The sequence below is a fragment of the Amblyraja radiata genome, chromosome 7, assembly GCF_010909765.2.
Source record: "Amblyraja radiata isolate CabotCenter1 chromosome 7, sAmbRad1.1.pri, whole genome shotgun sequence".
Classification (NCBI taxonomy): domain Eukaryota; kingdom Metazoa; phylum Chordata; class Chondrichthyes; order Rajiformes; family Rajidae; genus Amblyraja; species Amblyraja radiata.
In genome coordinates this window covers 80,717,066-80,741,009 of record NC_045962.1, presented here as the reverse complement: position 1 = coordinate 80,741,009, position 23,944 = coordinate 80,717,066, and the positions used below count along the sequence as shown (strand labels likewise).

The window sequence follows — 23,944 nt, the reverse complement described above, 5'->3', positions numbered from 1 at the left end:
GAAGGGATGAGTTAACCAGGGAGTTGTGGAGGCGAAAAGGGGTGGAGATGGGTACATGTGGCCAGTAGTGGGATCCCGTTGGAGGTGGCAGAAATTTCGGAGGATTATGTGTTGTGTGCGACGGCTGGTGGGGTGGAAGGTAAGGACTAGGGGGACTCTGTCTCTGTTGCCACGTGGGGGGAGGGGGAGCAAGCGCGGAGCTGCGGGGTACGAGTGAGGGCCTCACGTTAACCTACAAACATGTCCGGCTGTGGAGCGTGGGAGGAAACCTGAGCTCCTGGGGAAACGTACACAGGCCACGGGGAAAACTTACAAACTGCTCACGGTGGAACCCCGGGTCTCTGGCGCTGTACGGTAGCAACTCTATCGCTGCGCCACCGTGCCGCACACCTGTCTCCAGAGATAGTCGGAATCCTTGTAGTAAATCCCTTTGTGACCGTTTCTATCTTTCTCTTTCGAATGTGTTTGCCGCTGTTAGAATGTGTTTGTAGCTTAAAGGGCCTGCCCCACTTGGGCGTCATTTGCCTACGTCACTACGCACCATGCGCGCGTAATGCACACCATGCGCGCATCACGTGCGCGTCGTAACGCGTAAGTGATGTCGCGTAAATTATGCGCAAATGACTCCAAAGTGGGACAGGCCCTTTATTATTCACAAGCAACAAAATGTTACAGGAGACAACATCCAAACACTCATGTGGAGCTGGGGCATTTGGTATTGAACCAGTATTGAATGGTATTCATGATCCTCAAAAACAGCCACTGAGCGGCAAATGGAATCGAAAGATGCTTGAATTGTGGTTAATTACATGGGAAGTATATATTTTCACTGATTTCCATTGTGGTGCTGCAGTGCTTTTGGTACATGAACCAATAATCGGCTATTGTCGAGAAGAAGACAATACAATCAATCTTTCTCTGTTGCTATATCTCCAACGAATATCGCATAAGATAGACCCAGAATAATAATAATAATAATAATAATAATTTGTTTATAGGGACAGTGCATATTAATGAACATTTGCATGTAAATATGCGAGATTGTAGCCAATCAGTAGCTAATTTCCGTCTCTAGTCCCAGGCAAAGGTAGGTGAAGTGTCTTGCCCAAGGACACAACGACAGTACACACAGGATTCGAACCGGCCACCTTCAGGTTGCCAGCCGAACACTTAGCCCATTGTGCCATCTGTCGTCCTGATGGGGTAACTCAACGGGTCAGGCAGCATCTCTGGGGAAAAAAAGGAATAGGTGATGTTTCGGGTCGCGACCCTTCTTCAGAATGAGAGTCAGGGGAGAGGGAAACTAGAGGCATGAAAAAGTTCAGAACAAATTAGAGCCGGCTCCAATGACCCAGGAATCATGGAGCCCACAATGGTCCATTGTTGGTTATGGAAGAGGTGACGATGAAGGGATACGAATAGTGAAACTAGCAGGACAACTTTGGGGGGGGTCGGAGCGAGAGGGTCTGCAATGGTCACTTTGAATTAGAAAAATCAAAAGTCACACTGCTGGACTGTAAGCTGCCCAAGCGACGTATGAGGTGCTGTTCCTCCAATTTGCATGTGGTCCCACTCTGTCTGAAGAAGGGTCTCGACCCAAAAAGACACCATTTATTTTCTCCAGAGTTGCTGCCTGACCCGCTGAGTTACCCCAGCATTTTTTTGTGCAAACTCCGTACATACAGCACCCCTAGTCGGGATCGAACCCGGGTCTCTGATGCTGCAAGGTAGCAACTCTGCCACTGCGCCACCATGCCTGACCCACTGAGCTACGCCAGCACTCTGTGTCTTCTTTTGGAATAATATATGGTTAGTTTGTTAATATCCAAATCATCTTTAGCTGTTCCCATCACATCTGACAAGTAATTTTAGTTTCTCGTTTTCAAAGCAAGTCAAATTGGCTCTCCATTTGGTTTCAATTTCTGCATTAAAGCCTCTCCTATCAATCTTTCATCTTTAGATAAGTTTCTTGGCAACAGAATTTCTGCCTCAGGGCTTCTAAAAAATGTATGTGTGTAATAAAGGCCTTCGGCCTTGTCCTTCACAATCATTTATCAGCCAGATTCATGTAGATGAAATATTCTGATGCCTTTCATCAAGCTTGGCCGCCTCAGTGACCAGCTTTCTAAAGGGAACACATTATGTCCCTCTTCATTCTGTTGGTACTCAAATGATGTCTTGCTAGAAATGTATGTCCTCCAAGCCATTGACATGAACCATCAAAAAATCAATATCATCCTGTCTCTCAGTTTGAAATATATGCATGATTAATTTTGTAGGGCCTTCTCGTGTGTTTATGTGTTTAACACTGTGTGTACATGTGTGTTAATATATGAGAGGGATAGATCGTGTAGACACACAGAGTCTCTTGCCCCGAGTCCAGGGGCAGCACGGTGGCGCAGCGGTAGAATTGCTGCCTTATGCCCCTGTCCCACTTAGGAAACCTGAACGGAAACCTCTGGGGACTTTGCGCCCCACCCAAGGTTTCCGTGCGGTTCCCGGAGGTTTTTGTCAGTCTCCCTACCTGCTTCCACTACCTGCAACCTCTGGCAACCACCTGCAACCTCCGGGAACCGCACGGAAACCTTGGGTGGGGCGTAAAGTCTCCAGAGGTTTCCGTTCAGGTTTCCTAAGTGGGACAGGGGCATTCCAGAGCTGGCAGTGCCGGAGACCCGGGTTCGATCCCGACCACGGGTGCTGTCTGTATGGAGTTTGCACGCTCTCCCTGTGACCGCGTGGGTTTTCTCCGAGATCTTCGGTTTCCTCCCACACTCCAAAGATATACAGGTTTGTAGGTTAATTGACTTGGTGTACGTGTAAATTGTCCTTAGTGTGCGTAGGATAGTGTTAATGTGTAGGGTTCGCTGGTCAGCGCGGACACGGTGGGCTAAAGGGCCTGTACCTCTAAACTAAACTAAATTTAAAAAGTTGGGGAATCGAGAATCAGAGGACATAGGTTTAAAATGAAGAGGGGAAAGATTTAATAAGAATCTGAGGGGTAACTTTTTCATGCAAAGTGTGGTAGGAGTGTGGAACGAGCTGGCGGAGGAGGTTACCATTGCAACGTTTAAGAAACATTTAGACAGGTATAAGGATATCCACAGGTTTAGAGGGATTTGAGCTAAATGCAGGTAGGTGGGAATAGTATAGATGGGAAGTTGGGGAAGTTGGGCAAGTTGGGCCAAAGGGCCTGTTTCCACGCTGTAAGACTCTAATAGCTCTCTATGACTATGTGTATTTCAGTGTATATGTCTGTGTTTAAGTGAGTAAATGTGTGTACCTGCACACATCCATGTGAAATGCACCTACCTTGTCTCATGTTCTTCATTGTATCAGATGAACAGGAAAAAAAAACTGTAAGGCGAACCTTTCCTCTTCCGAATTAATGTTGCGATGGAAACTAGCATGGCAGTAAAAATGACAACAATTTGCATTTACGAAGTGCCATTAATCTAGTAAACATCTCCAGTGGCTTTATTCGAGTAGTTATTAATCAATATTTGACATTAATCCACCTTCGGTGTTGTGACTAAAGATTTGGCCAAAGAGATATTGTCAGAGATATTTTAAAGAAGGAAGGGTATGAAGAGAAGGCACAGACTAAAGCTTGAAGGTCTACATCATTGGAGACACTCAGAATATCTTTATTCTGACTTCTCTGCCTTTATCTTGCACTAAATATTATTCACGTCATTCCCTTTATCATGCATCTGTACACTGTGGACGGCTCAATTGTAATAATGTGTTGTCTTTCTGCAGACAAGGTTCGAAGAAAACTGTTGGGCAGGAGGAGAGGCCACAGAAGGCTGTATCGGCCATCTCAGTGGACAATTTTAAGGCAGAAATAGATAGATACTTGATTAGTACAAGCATCAGAGGTTATGGGGAGAAGGCAGGAGAATGGTGTCAGGAGGATGAGATAGAACAGCCATGATTGAATGGCGGAGTAGACTGATGGGCCGAATGGCCTAATTCTCCTCCTATTCCTTTTGACCTTATGAACTTACTACAAAGATTACTTCGATAAGGAGTGACCCTGCATCTAGGGATCATGTCTAAAACTGCTAAACGTTACTCCTTTATCATGTATCTGTACACTGTAAATGGCTTGATTGTAATCATGTATTGTCTTTCTGCTGACTGGATAGCACGCAACAAAAGCTTTTCACTGTCCCTAGTACATGTGACAATACACTAAACTGTAACTGTAAAAGCTTAATGTCTGAACTACCCTCCCTCAACATCCCTGCCTTTCATTCCACCCTTAGGTCACTTTTTAAACCATAAATCGTTGACCAAGCCTTTCATCATGAGCTTAAATTATTTTTAAGAATGCATAGTCACAGAGTGAAACAGGCCCTTCAGCCCAACTTGCCCACACTGGCCAACAATGTCCCAGCTACATTAGTACCACTTGTCTGCACTTTGTCCATATCCCTCCAAACCTGTCCTATCCATGTACCTGTTTAACTGTTACTTAAATGATGGGATAGTCCCAGCCTTAACTATCTCCTCTGGCAGCTTGTTCCATACACCCACCACCCTGTGTGTGAAAAAGTTACCCCTCGGATTCCCCTTCACCTTGAACCTATGTTCTTTGGTCCTCCATTCCCCCACTCTGTGCATCTACCCGATCTATTCCTCTCATGCTTTTATATATCTCTATATGATCTCCCCTCATCCTCCTGTGCTCCATAGAATAGAGACCAAGCCTACTCAACCTCTCCCTATAACTCAGACCCTCTAGCCCTGGCAACATCCTCATAAATCTTTTCTGAACCCTTTCAAGCTTGACAATATCTTTCCTATAACATGGTGCCCAGAACTGAACACAATATTCTAAATGCAGTCTCACCAACGTGTTATACAACTTCAACATCACCTCCCAACTTCTATACTCAATACTCTGACTGATGAAGGCCAAAGTGCCAAAAGGCTTTTTGACCACCTTATCTACCTGCGACTCGACCTTCCTGTTGCAGAACCTCCTTCCTCTTCCGACCTGAGGGCTATATATATGTATTTAAGTATGTACGTAATCTATGAACCAATGTTGTATAACGTTAGTACCTCCACCAATGTAAAGCACTTTGGCCAACGAGAGTTGTTTTTTAAATGTGCTATAGAAATAAAAGTGACTTGACTTGACCTATATCATTTGTGCCAACATGCACAACAACCTCCTGCTGCTCCCCCTCACTCTTGATGATGCCGTGTAGCTGCTCCGAGACGTCCTGGACCCTGGCACCAGGGTGGCAACACACCATCCTGGAGTCCCGCCTGCTGCCACAGAATCTCCTGTCCGCTCCTCTGATGATGGAGTCTCCCACCACTATGGCACTGCCTGACGTCACTCTTCCCCAATGAGCCTCGGCACCAGGGTTGGAATAACAGCCCTGGCTATCACTCAATCTTGTTGTGTCATCCGCTCCCAAGAGAGCGTACCTGTTTTCAGTAGGTACAACCACCTGCACTCCACATTTATGCTTCTTTCTCATAGTCACCCTCTTTCACTCTTTCACTCTTCCTGTATCCTTGGGGTAACAACCTCACTGTAGGTCCTGTCCAGGAAACTCTTGTTTTACCAGAAGGCCCTGAGGTCATCCATCTGCTGCTCCAGTTCCCCAACATGTTCATTTTGGGTACAATTTCTGCAGGTGTAGTTTCCAGAAGCACCAGCGGTGTTCCTGACTTCCCACATCCTGCAGGAAACACACTGTACCAACTTGCCTGCCATTTAGAAACATAGAAACATAGAAATTAGGTGCAGGAGTAGGCCATTCGGCCCTTCGAGCCTGCACCGCCATTCAATATGATCATGGCTGATCATCCAACTCAGTATCCCGTACCTGCCTTCTCTCCATACCCTCTGATCCCCTTAGCCACAAGGGCCACATCTAACTCCCTCTTAAATATAGCCAATGAACTGGCCTTGACTACCCTCTGTGGCAGGGAGTTCCAGAGATTCACCACTCTCTGTGTGAAAAAGGTTCTTCTCATCTCGGTTTTAAAGGATTTCCCCCTTATCCTTAAGCTGTGACCACTTGTCCTGGACTTCCCCAACATCGGGAGCAATCTTCCTGCATCTAGCCTGTCCAACCCCTTAAGAATTTTGTAAGTTTCTATAAGATCCCCTCTCAATCTCCTAAATTCTAGAGAGTATAAACCAAGTCTATCCAGTCTTTCTTCATAAGACAGTCCTGACATCCCAGGAATCAGTCTGGTGATTTCTTCAGTGGACAAAAAAATCACAAATTTCGAATCAAGTGCAGCCTCCTTGCCACAGCCTCCTTGCTGAAGACTCTCGAGCCAAAGACTCACACTATACTCTCCAAGGCACTTGTGCCTAAAGTTTCATACTATACTCATCAAGGCACTTGAGCCATAGACTCACACTATACTCAACGTGGCACTTCACCTCTACAAGGCCGCTCTGAACAAGGTTGCTCCACTACAGCTGCACATATTTATCTGCTACCTAATCAATTACTTTCGGGCTAATTTGTAAATTATTCGAACCTGGGCCTTTGGTGCTCTTTTTAAATCGTCTTTCCCTCTGACTCACCTACTTCCAGCCAATACTTGCTCTCGCTGCTTCTGGCTGCAGCTTCTCTCCCACCTTCACGGAAAACACTTGAACCGGGCCTTTGGCGCTCTTTTTAAATCTTCTTTCCCTCTGACACCTATTTTAAAGTGGCTGCATATCTTTTGCAACTAATCTTTTAAAGACAAAATAGTGTAATCTTGCACCTAAGGTTGTACTCTTTAACCCTTATCTGTTCACTGTGGATGATTGTATTCATGTGGAGGCTTCATTGACTGGGTAGCACGCAACAAATGCTTTTCACAGTACCTCGGTACACGTGACTATAATAAACTAAACTAACCCAATATAACTAAACTAAACTAAAATTACGTGTATGAAGGAACAGCAGATGCTTGTTTAAAGCAAAGATAGACACAAAATGCTGGAGTAACGTCTTCAGTCTGAAGACGGGTCTCAAACCGAAACGTCACCCATTCCTTCTTTCCAGAGATGCTGCCTGTCCCCCTGAGTTACTCCAGCATTTTGTGTCCATCTTTGCTTTAAATTAAAGTTATATTGTGTACAAATAAAAACTATCCTGCCCTATAAAATTCAAGTATTTTTTATCTTGTGAGGTAAATAGAAAATTATTTTCCCACACCATCTTGTCTTTGATGTTATTCACAAATATCCCAAAATCTATTATTGTATGAATTGATTTATATATGGTGCTTTCAGAAATGTGTTGTTTAATTAACGAACGTCTGAAAATCTTTTTTTGGGGAGGGGTTTGTTTCCTTAATTCCTTTATTCTCTGCAGTATTGCTTCCTTGGTCAGTTAGTATGGTTCTGAATCTTACAAAAAACCGTTTAGTTCGGTTAACAAAGGTATCCTTTACTATTTTTAGTTTAGTTTATTATTATTATCGTCAGGTGTACGGTGCAAAGTGTTTTGTTGCATGGTATTCAGTCAGCGACAAGACTGTACATGATTACAATCAAGCTGTTGGAGGTAATGGGGAGAAGGCAGGAGAAAGGGGTTGCGAGGGAAAGATAGACCAGCCATGATTAAATGGTGGAGAGGACTTGATGGGCCAAATGGCCTAATTCTGCTCCTATAACTTATGAACATCCACAGTTACAGATACAGGATAAATGCTCAGTGCATTATAAAGTCCAATGAAGTCCAATTAAAGATAGTTTGAAGATCTCCATTGAGGTAGATGGGTGGTCAGGACCGCTCTCTAGCTGGTGAGAGGACGGTTATATGCATATTGAGCTCAGTCCTGGTGATCTTCCGATCATATATTTGTTTGTCCGTGAAATTGTTGTCAAGTGGTTTGAAACACCCAGAGGCTGTGAAATGAACCTCAGCGACGTTATTTGTTGATACCATCTCTTGGGATCTGCTATGGAAGTGGATGTGTGGGAAGCAACTGCAGATGTTGGTATACACCGAAGTTAGACACAAAATGCTGGAGTAACTCAGCGGGGCAGGCAGCATCTCTGGAGAGAAGGAATAGACAATAGACAATAGACAATAGGTGCAGGAGTAGGCCATTCGGCCCTTCGAGCCAGCACGGCCATTCAATGTGATCATGGCTGATCATTCCCAATCAGTACCCTGTTCCTGCCTTCTCCCCATATCCCCTGACTCTGCTATTTTTAAGAGCCCTATCTAGCTCTCTCTTGAAAGCATCCAGAGAACCTGCCTCCACCGCCGTCTGAGGCAGAGAATTCCACAGTGAATGGGTGACGTTTCGGGTCGAGACTCTTCTTCAGACCCGAAGCTTCACCCATTCCTTCTCTCCAGAGGTGCTGCCTGTCCTGTTGAGTTACTTCAGCATTTTGTGTCTGTCCATGGTAATGGATAATTTACTTCACCACCAGTATAGTTCTGGTCATCGATCCGGATGAAGAGTTAAAATCTCATCATGGGAGATAAAGGGTTTAAATTAAAGGATGTTAAAAAATATAACTCTGTTAACGACTGGCTTGTTAAAGAAAAACTATCTGCTTCGACGAAGCAAATCTGCCATCCTTTGCTGGTCTTCATGTGAGAACTTTCACACCAATCATCCCGCTAACACCTCAGAACAGAGGCAATTATGCATTGGGCATGATTACATCTACATCACATCTGGATCCGATACACATTGTTTTTAATGGACTTGTGCTGGTTTCAGATTACATAATTAAATAGTTTAGTTTAGTTGAGTTTACTGTCACGTGTACCGAGGAACAGTGAAAAGCTTTGTATTGCGTGTTATCCAGTCAGCGGAAAGACTGTACATTATTATATTCGAGCCGTCCACAGTGTACTGATACAGGATAAAGGGGAATGATGTTTAGTGCAAGATAAAGTCCTGTAAAGTCCGATTACGGATAGAACAAGGATCTCCAATGAGGTAGACAGTAGCTCAGGACTGCTCTCCAGTTGTTGATAGGATGGGGGTTCAGTTGCCTGATCACAGCTGGGAAGAAACTGTCCCCGAATCTGGAGGTATTCGTTTTCACATTTCGGTAGCTCTTGCACGGTGGGAGAGGGGAGAAGAGGGAGTGGCCAAGGTGCAACTCGTCCTTGATTATGCTGCTGGCCTTGCCGAGGCAGCGTGAAGTGCAAATGGAGTAATTGGAAGTGAGATTAGTTTGTGTGAAGGTCTGGGCTGCGTCCGCAATTCATAAGTTCATAAACATTTTTCACACAGAGAGCGGTGAATCTCTGGAACTCTCTGCCACAGAAGGTAGTTGAGGCCAGTTCATTGCCTATATTTAAGAGGAAGTTAGATGTGGCCCTTGTGGCTAAAGGGATCAGTGGGTGTGAAGAGAAGGCAGGTACAGGATACTGAGTTGGATGATCAGCCATGATCATATGGAATGGCGGTGCAGGCTCGAAGGGCCGAATGGCCTACTCCTGCACCTATTTTCTATGTTTCTATAAGTGATAGTAGCAGAATTAGGCCATTCGGCCCATCAAGTCCGCACAGAGCCTGCTTGACAAAACATTATTGGCTGTGCAGTGCTTTGGCACATTCTGAGGAAATGTAAGGTAATATGGGCGTGAGGGTCTTAAATATCATTGAATATGTTACCCACAACAAATCCAGGTATTTATCAACCCCATCTTGGCTATTTTAGCATCACTGAATCTGCATTTTGCCTATTTCATTCATGTTGATCAGTCACAGGAGCAGAATTAGGCCATTCAGCCCCATCGAGTCTACTCCGCCATTCAATTATGATTGATGTACCCACCCTTCCCTCTCAACCCCATTCTCCTGCCTTCTTCCCATAACCCCTGACAAGTCTCGGCAATTTCTTGCAGTCTTGGATGGAGCTGTTCCCAAACCATGCTGTGATGCATCCCAATAAAATGCTTTCCAAGGCACATCTGTAGAAGTTGGTGAGAGGTGTTGGGGACATGCCTAACTTCATAAACCTTCTAAGGAAGTTGGTCTCCTCTCATGGCCATTAATTCAATATGGCTGGTCCAGGACAACTTGCTGGTGATATTTGCTCCTCTTACATGGCAATATGTGTTTGATTTGAGTTTTGTTTATTGTCACGTGTACTGAGGTACAGTGAAAAGCTTTTGTTGCATGCTAACTAGTCAGCGGAGAGATTATACATGATTACATGATTTCAATCACTCTCTGGAGTTTAGAAGGATGAGGGGACACCTTATTGAAACTTACCGAATACTAAAAGGCCTGGATAGAGTGAAAGTTGAGAGGATGTTTACACTAGTGGGGACTTGTGCGGACGTGGCGCCGATGGACGAGAAGCCGAAGCAAAGAAGTGGAAGCCAAATATTCGAATGGAAACAAAGCCGAAACGCCAACTAACCAAAAGCGTGGATGCCTAAAAGCCAACTAACCGAAAGCGTGGGATGCCTAAAAGCCAACTAACCGAAAGGCGGCGTCACCTAAAAGCCAACTAACCGAATGGCGCTCAACAGAAAAGTCAAATAACGGACATGACGTTGCTGGGGGGCGGGACTTGTCCGCGATTGGTCCAGACCCCCGCGTCCATCACATCACTGTGTAGGGATGAACATTGTCCCACACATCCGCTCCACCCGACCCACAGCCCGCGGAGGGTGGCCGTGGGAGAGTGGGGGCTGTCCCGAGGGATGCGCATCTTTGGCCACTTACAGCTTGGTGCTTGGGTTCAGATTGCCCAGTCACCCTTGGCTTGTGTGGGAAAATAAACCCCACACTCCCGCCGGTGGAGCCTGATTCTGCTCCTGTGAATGATAAACGTATGAATTAAATAGGCAATATGCAGATTCAATGTTGCTAAAATAGCCAAGATGGGGTTGATAAATATCTGGATTTCTTCGTAGGTAACATATTCAATGATAATTAAGACCTGCACATGAATAGTATCTTCAGAACGTGCCAAAAAGCCAGTAAGGTTTTGACATGCAGGCTCGGTCGAATAATAGGACCCATGACAGTCAATCTGTGCAGAGGAAGCTCCCAAAATACCATCAAAATCAGAAATTGATGGTTTTAAGACTCTCTTCAGGAATGTTAGGAACGTCAGGAATAAAATGATCCTGTTATTGTGAAATTGTTTGACGATTATATATTCCCCTGCAAAATATTGTGCAGGGATTGTCTGAATTTAGCTCATAGCCCCAAGTATGGAGACAAATCTCAATGAGGTAACAAAGGTAGCTTACCTACAAACCACCCTCCCCCATTATCTCCCCTTCTTTTCCCCCTTCTCTCCCCCTTTTCGGCCGTTCAGCCACAATTGCTGGCCAAACATTATGTCAATTTAATCCGCTCGGTCTACATGTGATCCATATCCTTCCATGTCCTGCATATGGACGTGTCCATCTAAAAACCTTCTAGCAGTCACTCTCTGCTTCAACCCTCACCCCTTGCAGTGCATTTCAGACTCCCACCACTGTGTGTCTACAAACCCTTCCTCTCGTATCTTAAAGCTTTGCCCTCTAGTGTTGGACATTTATAGATAATAGACAATAGGTGCAGGAGTAGGCCATTCGGCCCTGCAAGCCAGCACCGCCATTCAATGTGATCATGGCTGATCATCCACAATCAGTACCCCGTTCCTGCCTTCTCCCCATATACCCTGACTCCGCTATCTTTAAAGAGCCCAATCTAGCTCTCTCTTGAAAGTATCCAGAGAACCGGCCTCCACCGCCCTCTGAGGCAGAGAATTCCAGACTCACAACTCTCTGTGTGAAAAAGTGTTTTCCCCAACTCCGTTCTAAATGCCTTACCCCAATTCTTAAACTGTGGCCACCCTGAGAAAAAAGTCTGATTATCTGCCCTATACATACCCCTCATAATTTTATATATTTCTATCAGGTCTCCCCTCAGTCTCCTACGCTCCAGAGAAAACAATCCAGCTTTTGTCCAACCTCTCCTTGTAGATAATACCCTCTAATCCAAGCAACATCTGGTAAAACTTTTTTTTTAGCGATACAGTCTAGTAACAGGCCCCTCTGTCCACCGAGTCGGCACCGACCAGCAATCGCCGTACATTATTTCTATCCTACACATTAAGGGCAATTTACAGCTGCAAACCCACACGTCTTTGGAATGTGGGAGGAAACTGGAGCGGTTGGTCATGGGGGGAACGTGCAGATTCTGTACAGACAGCACCCGTAGTCAGAATCGAACCTGGGTCTTGGGCGCTACAGGGCTGCAAATCTACCGTGCTGCTCCTCACCAGAACCTCCACTTTATTCATAAGTTCATGCTTTAGGAGCAGAATTAGGCCATTCGGCCCATCAACTGTATTCAATCATGGCTGATCTATCTTTCCCTATCAACCCCATTCTCCTGCCTTCCCCCCCATAACCCCTGACAACCCCTAATAATCAAGACTCCTATAATAGGGGGACCGGAACTCTAAACAATACTCCAAATGCGGCCTAACCAGAAGTTTATAAAGTTGTAAGTGGGAATTATAGAGTCACACATAGTGGAAGCAGGCCATTCGGCCCAACTTGCCAACGCCGACCAACATGCCCCATCAACACTAGTCCCACCTGCCTGCCTTTGGCCCATATGCCTCTAAACCTATCCTATCCATGTACCTGTCCAAATGTTTCTTAAACATTGCAATCGTACCTGGCCTCAACTACCTATTCAAAGCAGATGGAGTGCCTGGAGTTAGCAATGTCGGCAAGGGAGTGTCATAATACTTGTAAGGTTTTTCCAAATATTACCAGTTCTGCGTGTTATTAAGTGTGTGATTAAGTCGGGAAACTTTTGCTCATTTTTTATAATGAATTAGCAAAGATTACAAAAAAAAATGTTGGATCTGGGAAGCATGTTATAACAACAGAATTAATGTAACACATTGCTTGGCATTTGAAAAAGTGAAATGGTGTTTTCTTTCATCAGAATCCTAGATTAGTTTTGATTAAAATAGGCAATTTATCAAACTAAAGCAAATGTGTTACATCAACAAGCCAAGTGTTGTTTATTCATAAGAAAACACTACTGGCCAAATTCAGTTTGGTTTAGTGCAGTTTAGTTTATTTTTTAGTTTAGATTATTGTCACGGGTACCGAGGTACAGTGAAAAGCTTTAGTTTCGTTTAGTTTTGGGGTACAGCGCGGAAACAGGCTCTTCGGCCCACTGAGTCCGCACCGACCAGCGATCTCCACACATTAACACTATCCTACACACACTAGGGACAATTTACACGTACACCAAGCCAATAAACCTACATACCTGTATGTCTTTGAAGTGTGGGAAGAATGAAGATGTCAGAGAAACCTCACGCGGTCACGGGGAGAACGTACAAACTCCGTACAGACAGCGCCCGTAGTCGGGATCGAACCCGGGTCTCCAGCGCTGCAAATGCTGTAAGGCAGCAACTCTACCACTGCTCCACCGTGTGTGCCAACCAGTCAGCGGAAAGACAATACATGATTTACATGATCGAACCATTCACAATGTAGTGCTAGAGCTAGTATACAGGTGATGGTTGGTCGGCATGGCCTGAGTGGGCCGAAGGGCCTGTTTCCACACTGTATCTCTAAACTAATCTAGACTAAACTAAACACTAACCATTACCTTAGCAACTAGTTTCAGGTTAGTTTATTGTCCCATATACCGAGGTAGAGTGAAAAGATTTTGTTGCATGCTAACTAGTCAACGGAAAGGCAATAAATGATTACAATTGAGCCATTAACAATGTATAGATACATGATAAGGGAATAACGTTTAGTGCAAGGTAAAGCCAGTAAAGTCTGACCAAAGATGTTCCGAGGGTCACCAATGAGGTAGATAGTCGTTCAGGGCAGCTCTCTAGTTGTTGGTAGGATGATTCAGTTGCCTGATAACAGCTGGGAAGAAACAGTCCATTAATCTGGAGGTGTGTGTTTCATATCTCTATATCTTTAACCTGATGGGAGAGGGGAGAAGAAGGAATGGCCAGGGTGCAACTCATCCGTAATAATGCTGCTGGCCTTGCCGAGGCAGTGTGAGGTGTAAATGGAGTCAATGGAAGGGAGGAACATTTAGTTCAGGTGCCATCGATAACCCAAGGAGGACATGATTGTGACAGCAATAATAATCATAATTTTAAAATCTCATAAATAATACACAGTTCAGTTAATGAAGGATTTATGCCTCAAGGTAGCTAGCAGCATATTCATCAGCAAACTTGACAGCAACCAGTAGGGTCAAATCATAATTTCTGGGTCAGATGAAATTCTCTGAAAAATAAAACAATTCTCGTAAGAATGAAAATTAATGCATATTCTGCAGCTCTCTTGGGTAATTTGAAAATTGGAGAATTTCTCTTTTAACTCTTTAAAAGTCCATCCAGCCAACCTTGCAATGGAACATTTCACAGAATCTTTTTTACATTCAGCTCCTGAAGCAGAGAAAAATAGGAAAAGATAAAGTAAGTACAAAATAAAGTATAGTAGTCTATTGTAGTTCAGAGCCTATATGAGGTTGTTGTGTTTAATAGCCTGATGGCTGTAGAGAATAAGCTGTTCCTGAACCTGGACGTTACAGTTCTCAGGCTCCTATACCTTCTTCCTGATGGCAGTGGTGAGATGAGTGTATGGCCAGGATGGTGTGGGTCTCTGATGTTGGCTGCCTTTTTGAGGCTGTGACTCCGAAAAATCCCTTCAATGGTGACGTCAGAGCCGGTGATGGACTGGGCAGTGGTCACAACTTTTTGCAGTCTTTTCCGCTCAATGGAAATTTGTGGGGGAAACGTCATTGAAAATTACCGAGTAGTGAAAGACCTGAATAGAATGATATGATACAACAGTGGCATTTTAGAGGCTTTGAGATTGGCAGATGGATATGCAGGGAATGGAGAGATATGGGTCTCGTGATTAATTTAACCTGGCACCATGGATATTGTGGGCCAAACATCCTGATGCTGTGCTGGACTTATGTATAACATAGAAAAAGGACCCGGATAGAGTGGATGTGGAGAGGATGTTCTGAATGGCGGGAGAGTCTTGGACCAGTGGGCACATCCTCAGAATAAAAGGATGTATCTTTAGAAAGCTTTAGTCAGAGGATGGTGAATCTGTGGAATGCATTGCCACAGATGGCTGTGGAGGCCAAGTTATTGTGTAAATTTAAAGTGGAGATTGACAGATTCCTGTGTATGAAAGAACTGCAGATGCTGGTTTAAATCGAAGGTAGACGCAAAATGCTGGAGTAACTCAGCAAGGGAGGCAGCATCTCTAGAGAGAAGGAATGGGCGACGTTTCAGGTCATGACCCTTCTTCAGACTGATGTCAGGGGAGGGGGCAGGACAAAGATAGAATGTAGGCGGAGACAGTGGGACTAGTGAGAGAACTGGGAAGGGGAAGGGGATGGAGAAAATAAGCAAGGGCTATCAGAAGTTAGAGAAGTCAATGTTCAGACCGCTGGGGAGTAAACTACCTAAGCAAAATTTGAGGTGCTATTCCTCCAATTTGGGCTGGGCCTCACTCTGACAATGGAGGAGGCTCAGGACAGAAAGGCCAGATTGAATGGCGGAGTAGACTCGATGGGCCGAATGGCCTAATTATGCTCCTATGACTTGTGATCTTGTGAACCTATTAGGTTTGTGTTGCAAATATACAATGACAACAGTGGTAGAACATAAACTGTCTAGACTAGTGAACTGGGTGCACTTCACACCTGGCCCCTCAGCTCTACTATAAGGATGGCTGTTGCAGATCAATGAGGTTTTGCGGATGGGGTTGCTGTTCATAATTGGTAGGTTATGTAAAGTAGGTACAGAAGCATGATTTACAAAAAAAATTATAAATGTGGAAATTGGGCAGTCATGTTGCAGTTGTATAAAACGTTGGTGAGGCCGCATTTAGAATATCGTGTTCAGTTCTGGGCACCATATTATAGGACAGTTGTTGTCAAGCTGGAAAGGGTACAGAGAAGATTTATGAGGCTGTTACCAGGACTAGAGGGTCTGAGCTATAGGGAGATGTTGAATAGGCTGACTCTATTCCTTGGAGCACAGGAGGATGAGGGGTGATCTTACAGAGGTGTATAAAATAGGAATAGATTGGGTAGATGCACATAGTCTTGCCCAGAGTAGGTGAATTGCGGACAAGAGGGCATAGGTTTAATGTGAAGGGGAAAAGATTTAATAGGAATCTGAGGGGTAACGTTTTCACACAAAGGGTGGTGGGTGTATGAACCAGAGGAGGCAATTGAGGCAGGGACAATAGACAGGTACATAGATGGGACAGGTTTGGAGGGATATGGGCCAAATGCGGGCAGGTGAGACTAGTGTAGATGGGGCATGTTGGCTGGTGTGAGCAAGTTGGGCCGAGGGGCCTGTTTCCACACTATATCACTCTAGATTACCACTAGGGGCATCGCACGGTGGCAGCCTCGCCAACAGTCTGTCTGTCTCTTGGTCTTTTTTTGTTATTTTTAGTGTGTTTTAAAAGTTTGTGTTAATATTCTCTGGTTTGTTTTATGTGGGGGATGGGCGGGGGTGTCGGGCAAACTTTTTTTCAATCTCTTACCTTGCCGGAGATGCGATTGTTTTCCGGACTGACTTTGAGCCCCACCACTTGGACGTGGACTTACCATCGGAGCCACTCCCTTGCCTGGGATCGACGCTCCTGCGGATTTCACCATCGAGGAACTCGCAGTCTCGGGTAGAGACCGATGTCGGGCGGCACCAAACGGCGCAGAAGGCCCGGGGTCGATCGCCTGGCGCGGGGGAGCTGACATCCCCCTCGATGCAGGAGCTTGATCGCCCAGACGTGGAGGGTCCGACCACCGGCTATGGGAGCCAAGATTGTCCCATCAACAGAAGTCTCGAGGCCCCCGACCGCAGGAGAAGAAGGGTAGAGATTGAACTTTTTTTCGTTTTCCATCTCAGTGTGGAAGAGTCACTGTGGTGGATATTCATGTTAAAATGTATTTTGTGTGTCTTGTTGCTTTTAAATGGTATGACTGTACGGCAAGTCAAATTCCTCGCATGTTGCAAAACATACTTGGCTAATAAAGTATGATTATGAATATGATTATGACGACACTATGACTATAATGACATTCTTACTTGCAGCAGCGAGACAACAGGTCTGTAAACACATTACTCAAACAGGCCCATTGTTCACGAGGCAAATGGGCCCAAAATTGGCCCACTAGAAAAGGAGTAATTGGGTGTCATTTACGCATCACGCAGATGACGTGCATCATTCACGACATCATTCACGCATCACGACGCACTCGTCTTGCCGCGCTTGTGATGCGCGCATGGTGCGCATTACATTACGCATTACGTCACCACGCACAATGCGCGCGTAATGCGCACCATGCGCGCATCACGAGCACGGCAAGACGAGTGCGACGTGATGCGTGAATGATGTCGCGTAAATTACGCACAAATGACGCCCAAGTGGGACAGCCCCTTAAGCTATCTCCAGTAGCACAGCTGAAGGTGGCTGCCCTCTTAACTCATTCACAAAACCATTTACACTCTATTCGACTGTACGACCCTAGTTATCTCGATGTGGCTCTTAAAGGTGACTTTAAATGAATTTGTTATTTGTTCTTTTCCTGCTTAACTACTGGTGAACAGCCTTTGAATATCCACTGACAATGCTTTCTCCTCCTCCTCCCCCCCCAGAGGTGTCCGCGCTCTTGGAAGCCGGGACGACGGTGATCTACAATTTTCACGAGGCGTACGGGATTGCCCGAAACGTCAGCAGCCATTTATCTGCCATCTACTCCGACCTGACGCTTTCCAGGGAGAAAATCGTGTTCAGTTTCCGGACAACGCACATCCCCAGCATTCTGCTTTACGTCAACTCCTACTATCAGGAATACATGGCGGTGGTGCTGTGCAGCAACGGTGAGTGAAGGAAGCTGTTGAACAGTCCACTTGAGTTTGAGTTTGAGCTTAGCTTATTGTCACGTGTGCCGAGGTGCAGTGAAAAGCTCTTTGCTGCCTGCTAACCAGTCAGCAGGAAGACAACACATGATTTTGTCAAAGGATGGTGAATCTTTGCAATTAATTGCTACAGAAGTCCTATTTCATTACCTCATTGAAACCGTACCGAATTGTGAAAGGCCTGCATAGAGTGGATGTGGAGAGGATGTTTCCACTAGTGGGAAAGTCTAGGACCAGGGTCATAGCCTCAGAATTAAAGGATGTTCCTTTAGGAAGGAGATGAGGATGAATATCTTTAGTCAGAGGGTGGTGAATCTGTGGAATTCTTTGCCACAGAAGGCGGTGGAGGCCAAGTCAATTATATTTTTAAGGCAGAGATAGATAGATTCTTGATTAGTACGGGTGTCAAGGGTTATGGGGAGAATGCAGGGGAATGGTGTTAGGAGGGAGAGATAGATCAACCGTGACTGAGTATCAGAGTAGACTTGATGGGCTGAATGGCCTAATTCTGTTCCTTTCACTTTTAAACATGTATTACAATCCAGCCATCCGCAGTTTACCGATACACGATAAAGGGATATCGTTAATAATGTTTAGTGCACAATAACGTCAAGTATAGTTCGATCAAAGATAGTTCCTCCAATTAGGTAGATAGTATTTGTGTTTGTTATGTAAGTTGTGTTTAGTTATGTTCGTCACCAAACAACAGGAATATATTTAATGTAGAAACGAAGAAACATTTGAACATTCAAGACCTTTTCTCTTCTACCGTCAACTTGTGGCAAGTGATTGAGAGAATCTTTGCGTCTATCTGCCCCTTATTATCGTATAGGAAAAAAAACCAGATGTATCAGACATCCGCTGGGAGGAATGCCGTTGTCAAATAGGGACGACAGATGGCACAATGGGCTAAGTGTTCGGCTGGCAACCGGAAGGTAGCTGGTTCGAATCCCGCTTGTAGTGCATACTGTCGTTGTGTCCTTGGGCAAGACACTTCACCCACCTTTGCCTGTGTGTGTCCTTGGGCAAGACACTTCACCCACCTTTGCCTGTGTGTGTGGATGTAATTATGTGAAGCACTTTGGGGTCAATGCAAGTTGACTAAAAATGTGCTATATAAATAAAGAAATTTAATTTAAATAAAAATGGAAACTTACCGAATAGTGAAAGGCTTGGATAGAGTGCATGTGGAGAGGATGTTTCCACTAGTTGGAGAGTCTAGGACTAGAGGTCATAGCCTCAGAATTAAAGGACATTCCTTTACGAAGGAGATGAGGAAGAATTTCTTTAGTCAGAGGGTGGTGAATCTGTGGAATTCTTTGCTAGGCTTTGGAGGCCAAGTCAGTGGATATTTTTAAGGTGGAGATAGATAGATTCTTGATTAATATGGGTGTCAGGCATTATGGGGAGAAGGCAGGGGAATGGGGTTAGGAGCGAGAGATAGATCAGCCATGATTAAATAGCGGAGTAGACTTGATGGGCTGAAAGGCCCAATTCTTCTCCTATCACTTATGACCTTATGACCTAAAAGGCCACAGCATTCTAAGGTCACACAGTTGTTGACCATGGCAGCTAGCCAAGAAATTAGCTTCACTAAGATGAACCTTATATGAAAATGAAGGAATTTAGAACCAAGATGATCGGAAGAGTTTCAGTGGATATGAGTCAAATGTGGGCAAATGGGGCTGGCTTTGATGGGGCCTTGTGGTCTTCATGGACAGGTTCAACCGAAGGGCCTGTTTCCGTGCTGTACGACTTTTATAACTCCAAGACTCTACGCGGAAAATGGGAGTGTAACTGAACCACTGAAATCTCATATAACATTGAATTGAATTGAATTGAATGCCTTTATTGTCATTCAGACCTTACGGTCTGAACGAAATTTCGTGCCTGCAGTCATACATACATCATACAATAATAACAACAATAACCACAAATTAACACCACCACAGTGAGTCCTCTGTTACATGTTACATAGAAACAGAGAAACATAGAAATTCGGTGCAGGAGTAAGCCATTCGGCCCTTCGAGCCAGCACCACAATTCAATATTATCATGTCTGATCATCCAAAATCAGTACCTCGTTCCTGCTTTCTCTCCATATCCCTTGATTCTGTTAGCCCGAAGAGCTATATCTAAGGTACACAAAAAAGCTGGAGAAACTCAGCGAGTGCAGCAGCATCTATGGAGCGAAGGAAATAGGCAACATTTCGGGCCGAAACCCTTCTTCAGACTGATATCTTCAGAGCTATATCTAACTCTCTCTTGAAAGCATCCAGTGAATTGGCCTCCACTGCCTTCTGTGGAGGAGAATTCCACAGCTTCACAACTCCCTGGGTGAAAAAGTTTTTCCTCATCGCAGTCCTAAATAGCCTACCCCTTATTCTTAAACTGTGACCCCCCTGGTTCTGGACTCCCCCAACATGGGGAACATTTTTCCTGCATCTAGCCTGTCCAATCCCTCAAGAATTGCATATGTTTCCATAGGATAACCTCGCATCCTTCTAAATCCTAGTGAATACAAGCCCAGTCTTTCATCATACGTCACATGGAATAAACAGATCATTTGCTGACAAGAATATTAACAGTGGCAGCCTATGAATTGGGGCCAGAGTGCATGTTTCATTCAGGGTGAGACAATGGGGTTTGTTCTGCAGCAAAACAAAGTCAATGTACTCGTGGAACCAGAGTCTGTTTAAAAGCTAAAGAAAGCAGTAACGACACCGACTTCTCCCCGCTCAAAGAAAATCGCAGAAGTTGGAAGGTACTTACCCACAAAAGTCACGCAATCAGTCATTGGCATTGGGGTAGTCACCAAGCTCGTTTGCCTCACTCAATCATCTCCACGTCGTCTGGCACTTGCTTTGTCACTAAATACGAGCAAAAGCCGGGAATAGTCGGTCAATCAGGCAGAATTCAATGTTTCAGACTGACAGCCTGCCAAGTATTTGCAGATTTCAGAGCCCTCCATGCCAGAGATCCAGCATATAGAGTTGTTTCCCTTTTTAGTGAAAAACAGCATCCAGTTGTATTCTTACACTGGTCTTTTGTCTTAGTTTAGTTTGTCGGTACAGCGTGGATCCAGGCCCTTCGGCCTGCCGCATCTGCTCCGACCAGCGATCCCCACACACCAACCCTGTCCTACACACACTAGGGACAATTTACACTTATACCAAGCCTTCTTCTTCTTCTTGCGTATGGCGTGTACAGCCTAAAGTTGTGGGACAACTTGTTCTATTTGAACTTATTTGATTGTGCACGCCGGGTTGATTGCATTAGTCGAAACAGGGCGGACCACGTGAAGGTTGCAATCTTCCCCCCCATACCAAGCCAATTAACCTACAAACCTGTAAGTCTTTGGGGGCGTGGGAGGAAACCGAAGATCTCGGAGAAAACCCACGCAGGTCACAGGGAGAATGTACAAACTCCGCACAGACTTGCACCCGTAGTCATGGTCGAACCCTGTAAGGCAGTAGCTCTACCGCTTCACCATCGTGCCGTCCACAGTAATTGGGGTCTTGTCTGGGATTTGATCATGGGACCTCTCGCACCCAAAGTGAGAATCATACCCATCGACCAACAAGCCATTCGATCGATTGCATTACAACCAATATACAGTGATCCGACATACCCATGTACAATTGTGAACAATGATTGTTCTACCTTCAGTGGTGACAGAATGTTTCAAGATTGCTTTACCCCGACGTTACTCCATGTCATGTTGCTTTATCGGGAAGCCTGATTTGAGAGGAGCTGGACAGTGGTGAGGATGTAACTAGCAAAATGGGCAAGGGAGAGCCAGTGGATGTAGTGTACCTGGACTTTCAGAAAGCCTTTGATAAGATCCCACATTGGAGATTAGTGGGCAAACTTAGAGCACATGGTATTGGGGGTAGGGTACTGACATGGATAGAAAATTGGTTGGCAGAAAGGAAAAAAAGAGTAAGGATTAACGGGTCCCTTTCAGAATGGCAGGCAGTGACGTGTGGGGTAAAGCAAGGCTCAGTGCTAGGATCGCAGCTATTTACAATATACATTAATGATTTAGATGATGGGATTCAAAGTTACCTAAGCTAATTTGCAGATGATACAAAGCTGGGTGTCAGCGTGAACTGTGAAGAGGATGCTATGAGGTTGCAGGGTGACCTGGACAGGTTGGGAGATGCAGTTTAATGTGGATAAATGTGAGGTTTAAAACAGGAAGGCAGATTATTATCTGAATGGAGACATTAGGAAAAGGTGAAGTACAACCAGATCTGGGGGTCCTTGTACATCAGTCACTGAAATTAAGCATGCAGGTACTGCAGATAGTGAGAAAGCTAATGGCATGTTGGCCTTCATAACAAGAGGAGTTGAGTGTAGGAGCAAAGCGGTCCTCCTGCAGTTGTACAGGGCCCTGGTGAAATCACAAGCGGAATATTGTGTGCAGTTTTGGTCTCTAAATTTGAGGAAGGACATTCTTGCTATTGAGGGTAATGCAACGTAGGTTCACGAGGTTAATTCCTGGGATAGAGGGACTGTCATATGTTGAAAGGATGTGGCAATTGGGCTTGTATACTCTGGAATTTAAAAGGATGAGAGGATATCTTATTGAAACATATACGATTATTAAAGGATTAAACACTTTGTAGGCTGGAAACATGTTCCTGATGTTGGGCGAGTCCAGAACCAGGGGCCACAGTTTAAGAATAAGGAGTTTGCCATTTAGAACAGAGACGAGGAAAAACGTTTTCACCCAGGGAGTTGTGAATCTGTGGAATTCTCTGCCTCAGAGGGCGGTGGAGGCCGGTTCTCTGGATACTTTCAAGAGAGAGCTAGATAGAGCTCCTAAAGAGAGCGGAGTCAGGGGATATGTGGAGAAGACAGGAACGGGGTACTGATTGTGGATGATCAGCAATGATCACAGTGAATGGCGGCGTTGACTCGCTGGCTGCACCTATTGTCTATTGTCTGTTGTGTTGTATGTTGGCTCGTGGTTTTTGACTGCAAGGCATTGAATCTAGACCAGCCTAAAGGAATGAACAAATTGCCTTAAGCCTTTTTAAAGTGCCCGCAGCAAAGTCAGCATGACAGAGTCTCAATCTAGTTCCCGGAGAGAGTGTTGATGTGTCCGTAATTGGACACTAATTGGCACCAAATTAATATCCTCATGGAAATGGCATAATATATTAAGAGAGATTACCCGCAGGATATATTCTTTGCCTTTGATTCCCCCTAATTAAAATAAATTGCAATGAACCGACAACAACCAGTACTATCTTAAATTATTTTTTCTCAATTAACTATTCATACAAGCAACTAATTATTTATAAAATCCATATTTAGTTTGCTTTCGAGATACTGCGTGGAAACAGACCCTTCAGCCACGCCGACCAGCTATCCCCGCAATTAAACACAACCTTATAAATTTACTATAAATTTTACATTTATATATTTACACCAAGCCAATTAACCTACAAACCTGTATTTCTTTGGAGTGTGGGAGGAAACTGGATCATCCGGAGAAAACCCACGCAGGTCGGAGGGAGAAACATAGAAACATAGAAAATAGGTGCAGGAGTAGGCCATTCGGCCCTTCGAGCCTGCACCGCCATTCAATATGATCATGGCTGATCATCCAACTCAGTATCCTGTACCTGCCTTCTCTCCATACCCCCTGATCCCTTTAGCCACAAGGGCCACATCTAACTCCCTCTTAAATATAGCCAACGAACTGGCCGCAACCACCTTCTGTGGCAGAGAGTTCCAGAGATTCACCACTCTCTGTGTGAAAAATGTTTCCCTCATCTTGGTCCTAAAAGATTTCCCCCTTATCCTTAAACTGTGACCCAATTAGAAGGTACAGACTCAGTACAGACAAGCACCTGTAGTCAGGATCGAACCCGGGTCTCTGGCACTGTAAGGCAATAGCACTACCACTACACTATATCCACTATTGATTTAACTAAACATGAAGCCACTTCTTTTCCAACCCTCTCAACAACACCACAAAATATATCAGACTTAATATTTTGACAGTGTGAACCAACCCAATTAATGACA

At 44.8% G+C, this 23,944-nt stretch overlaps 1 protein-coding gene across 1 annotated transcript in view; it reads left to right on the top strand.

Moving 5' to 3' along the window:
• LOC116975564 (contactin-associated protein-like 5) overlaps positions 1 to 23,944 on the top strand; it is a 480,271-nt gene that overhangs the window by 326,049 nt on the left and 130,278 nt on the right. The window contains exon 16 of the mRNA XM_033024851.1: positions 17,639 to 17,863. Coding sequence (XP_032880742.1) covers positions 17,639 to 17,863 — 225 coding nt within the window. The remainder of the gene's footprint in view (positions 1 to 17,638; positions 17,864 to 23,944) is intronic.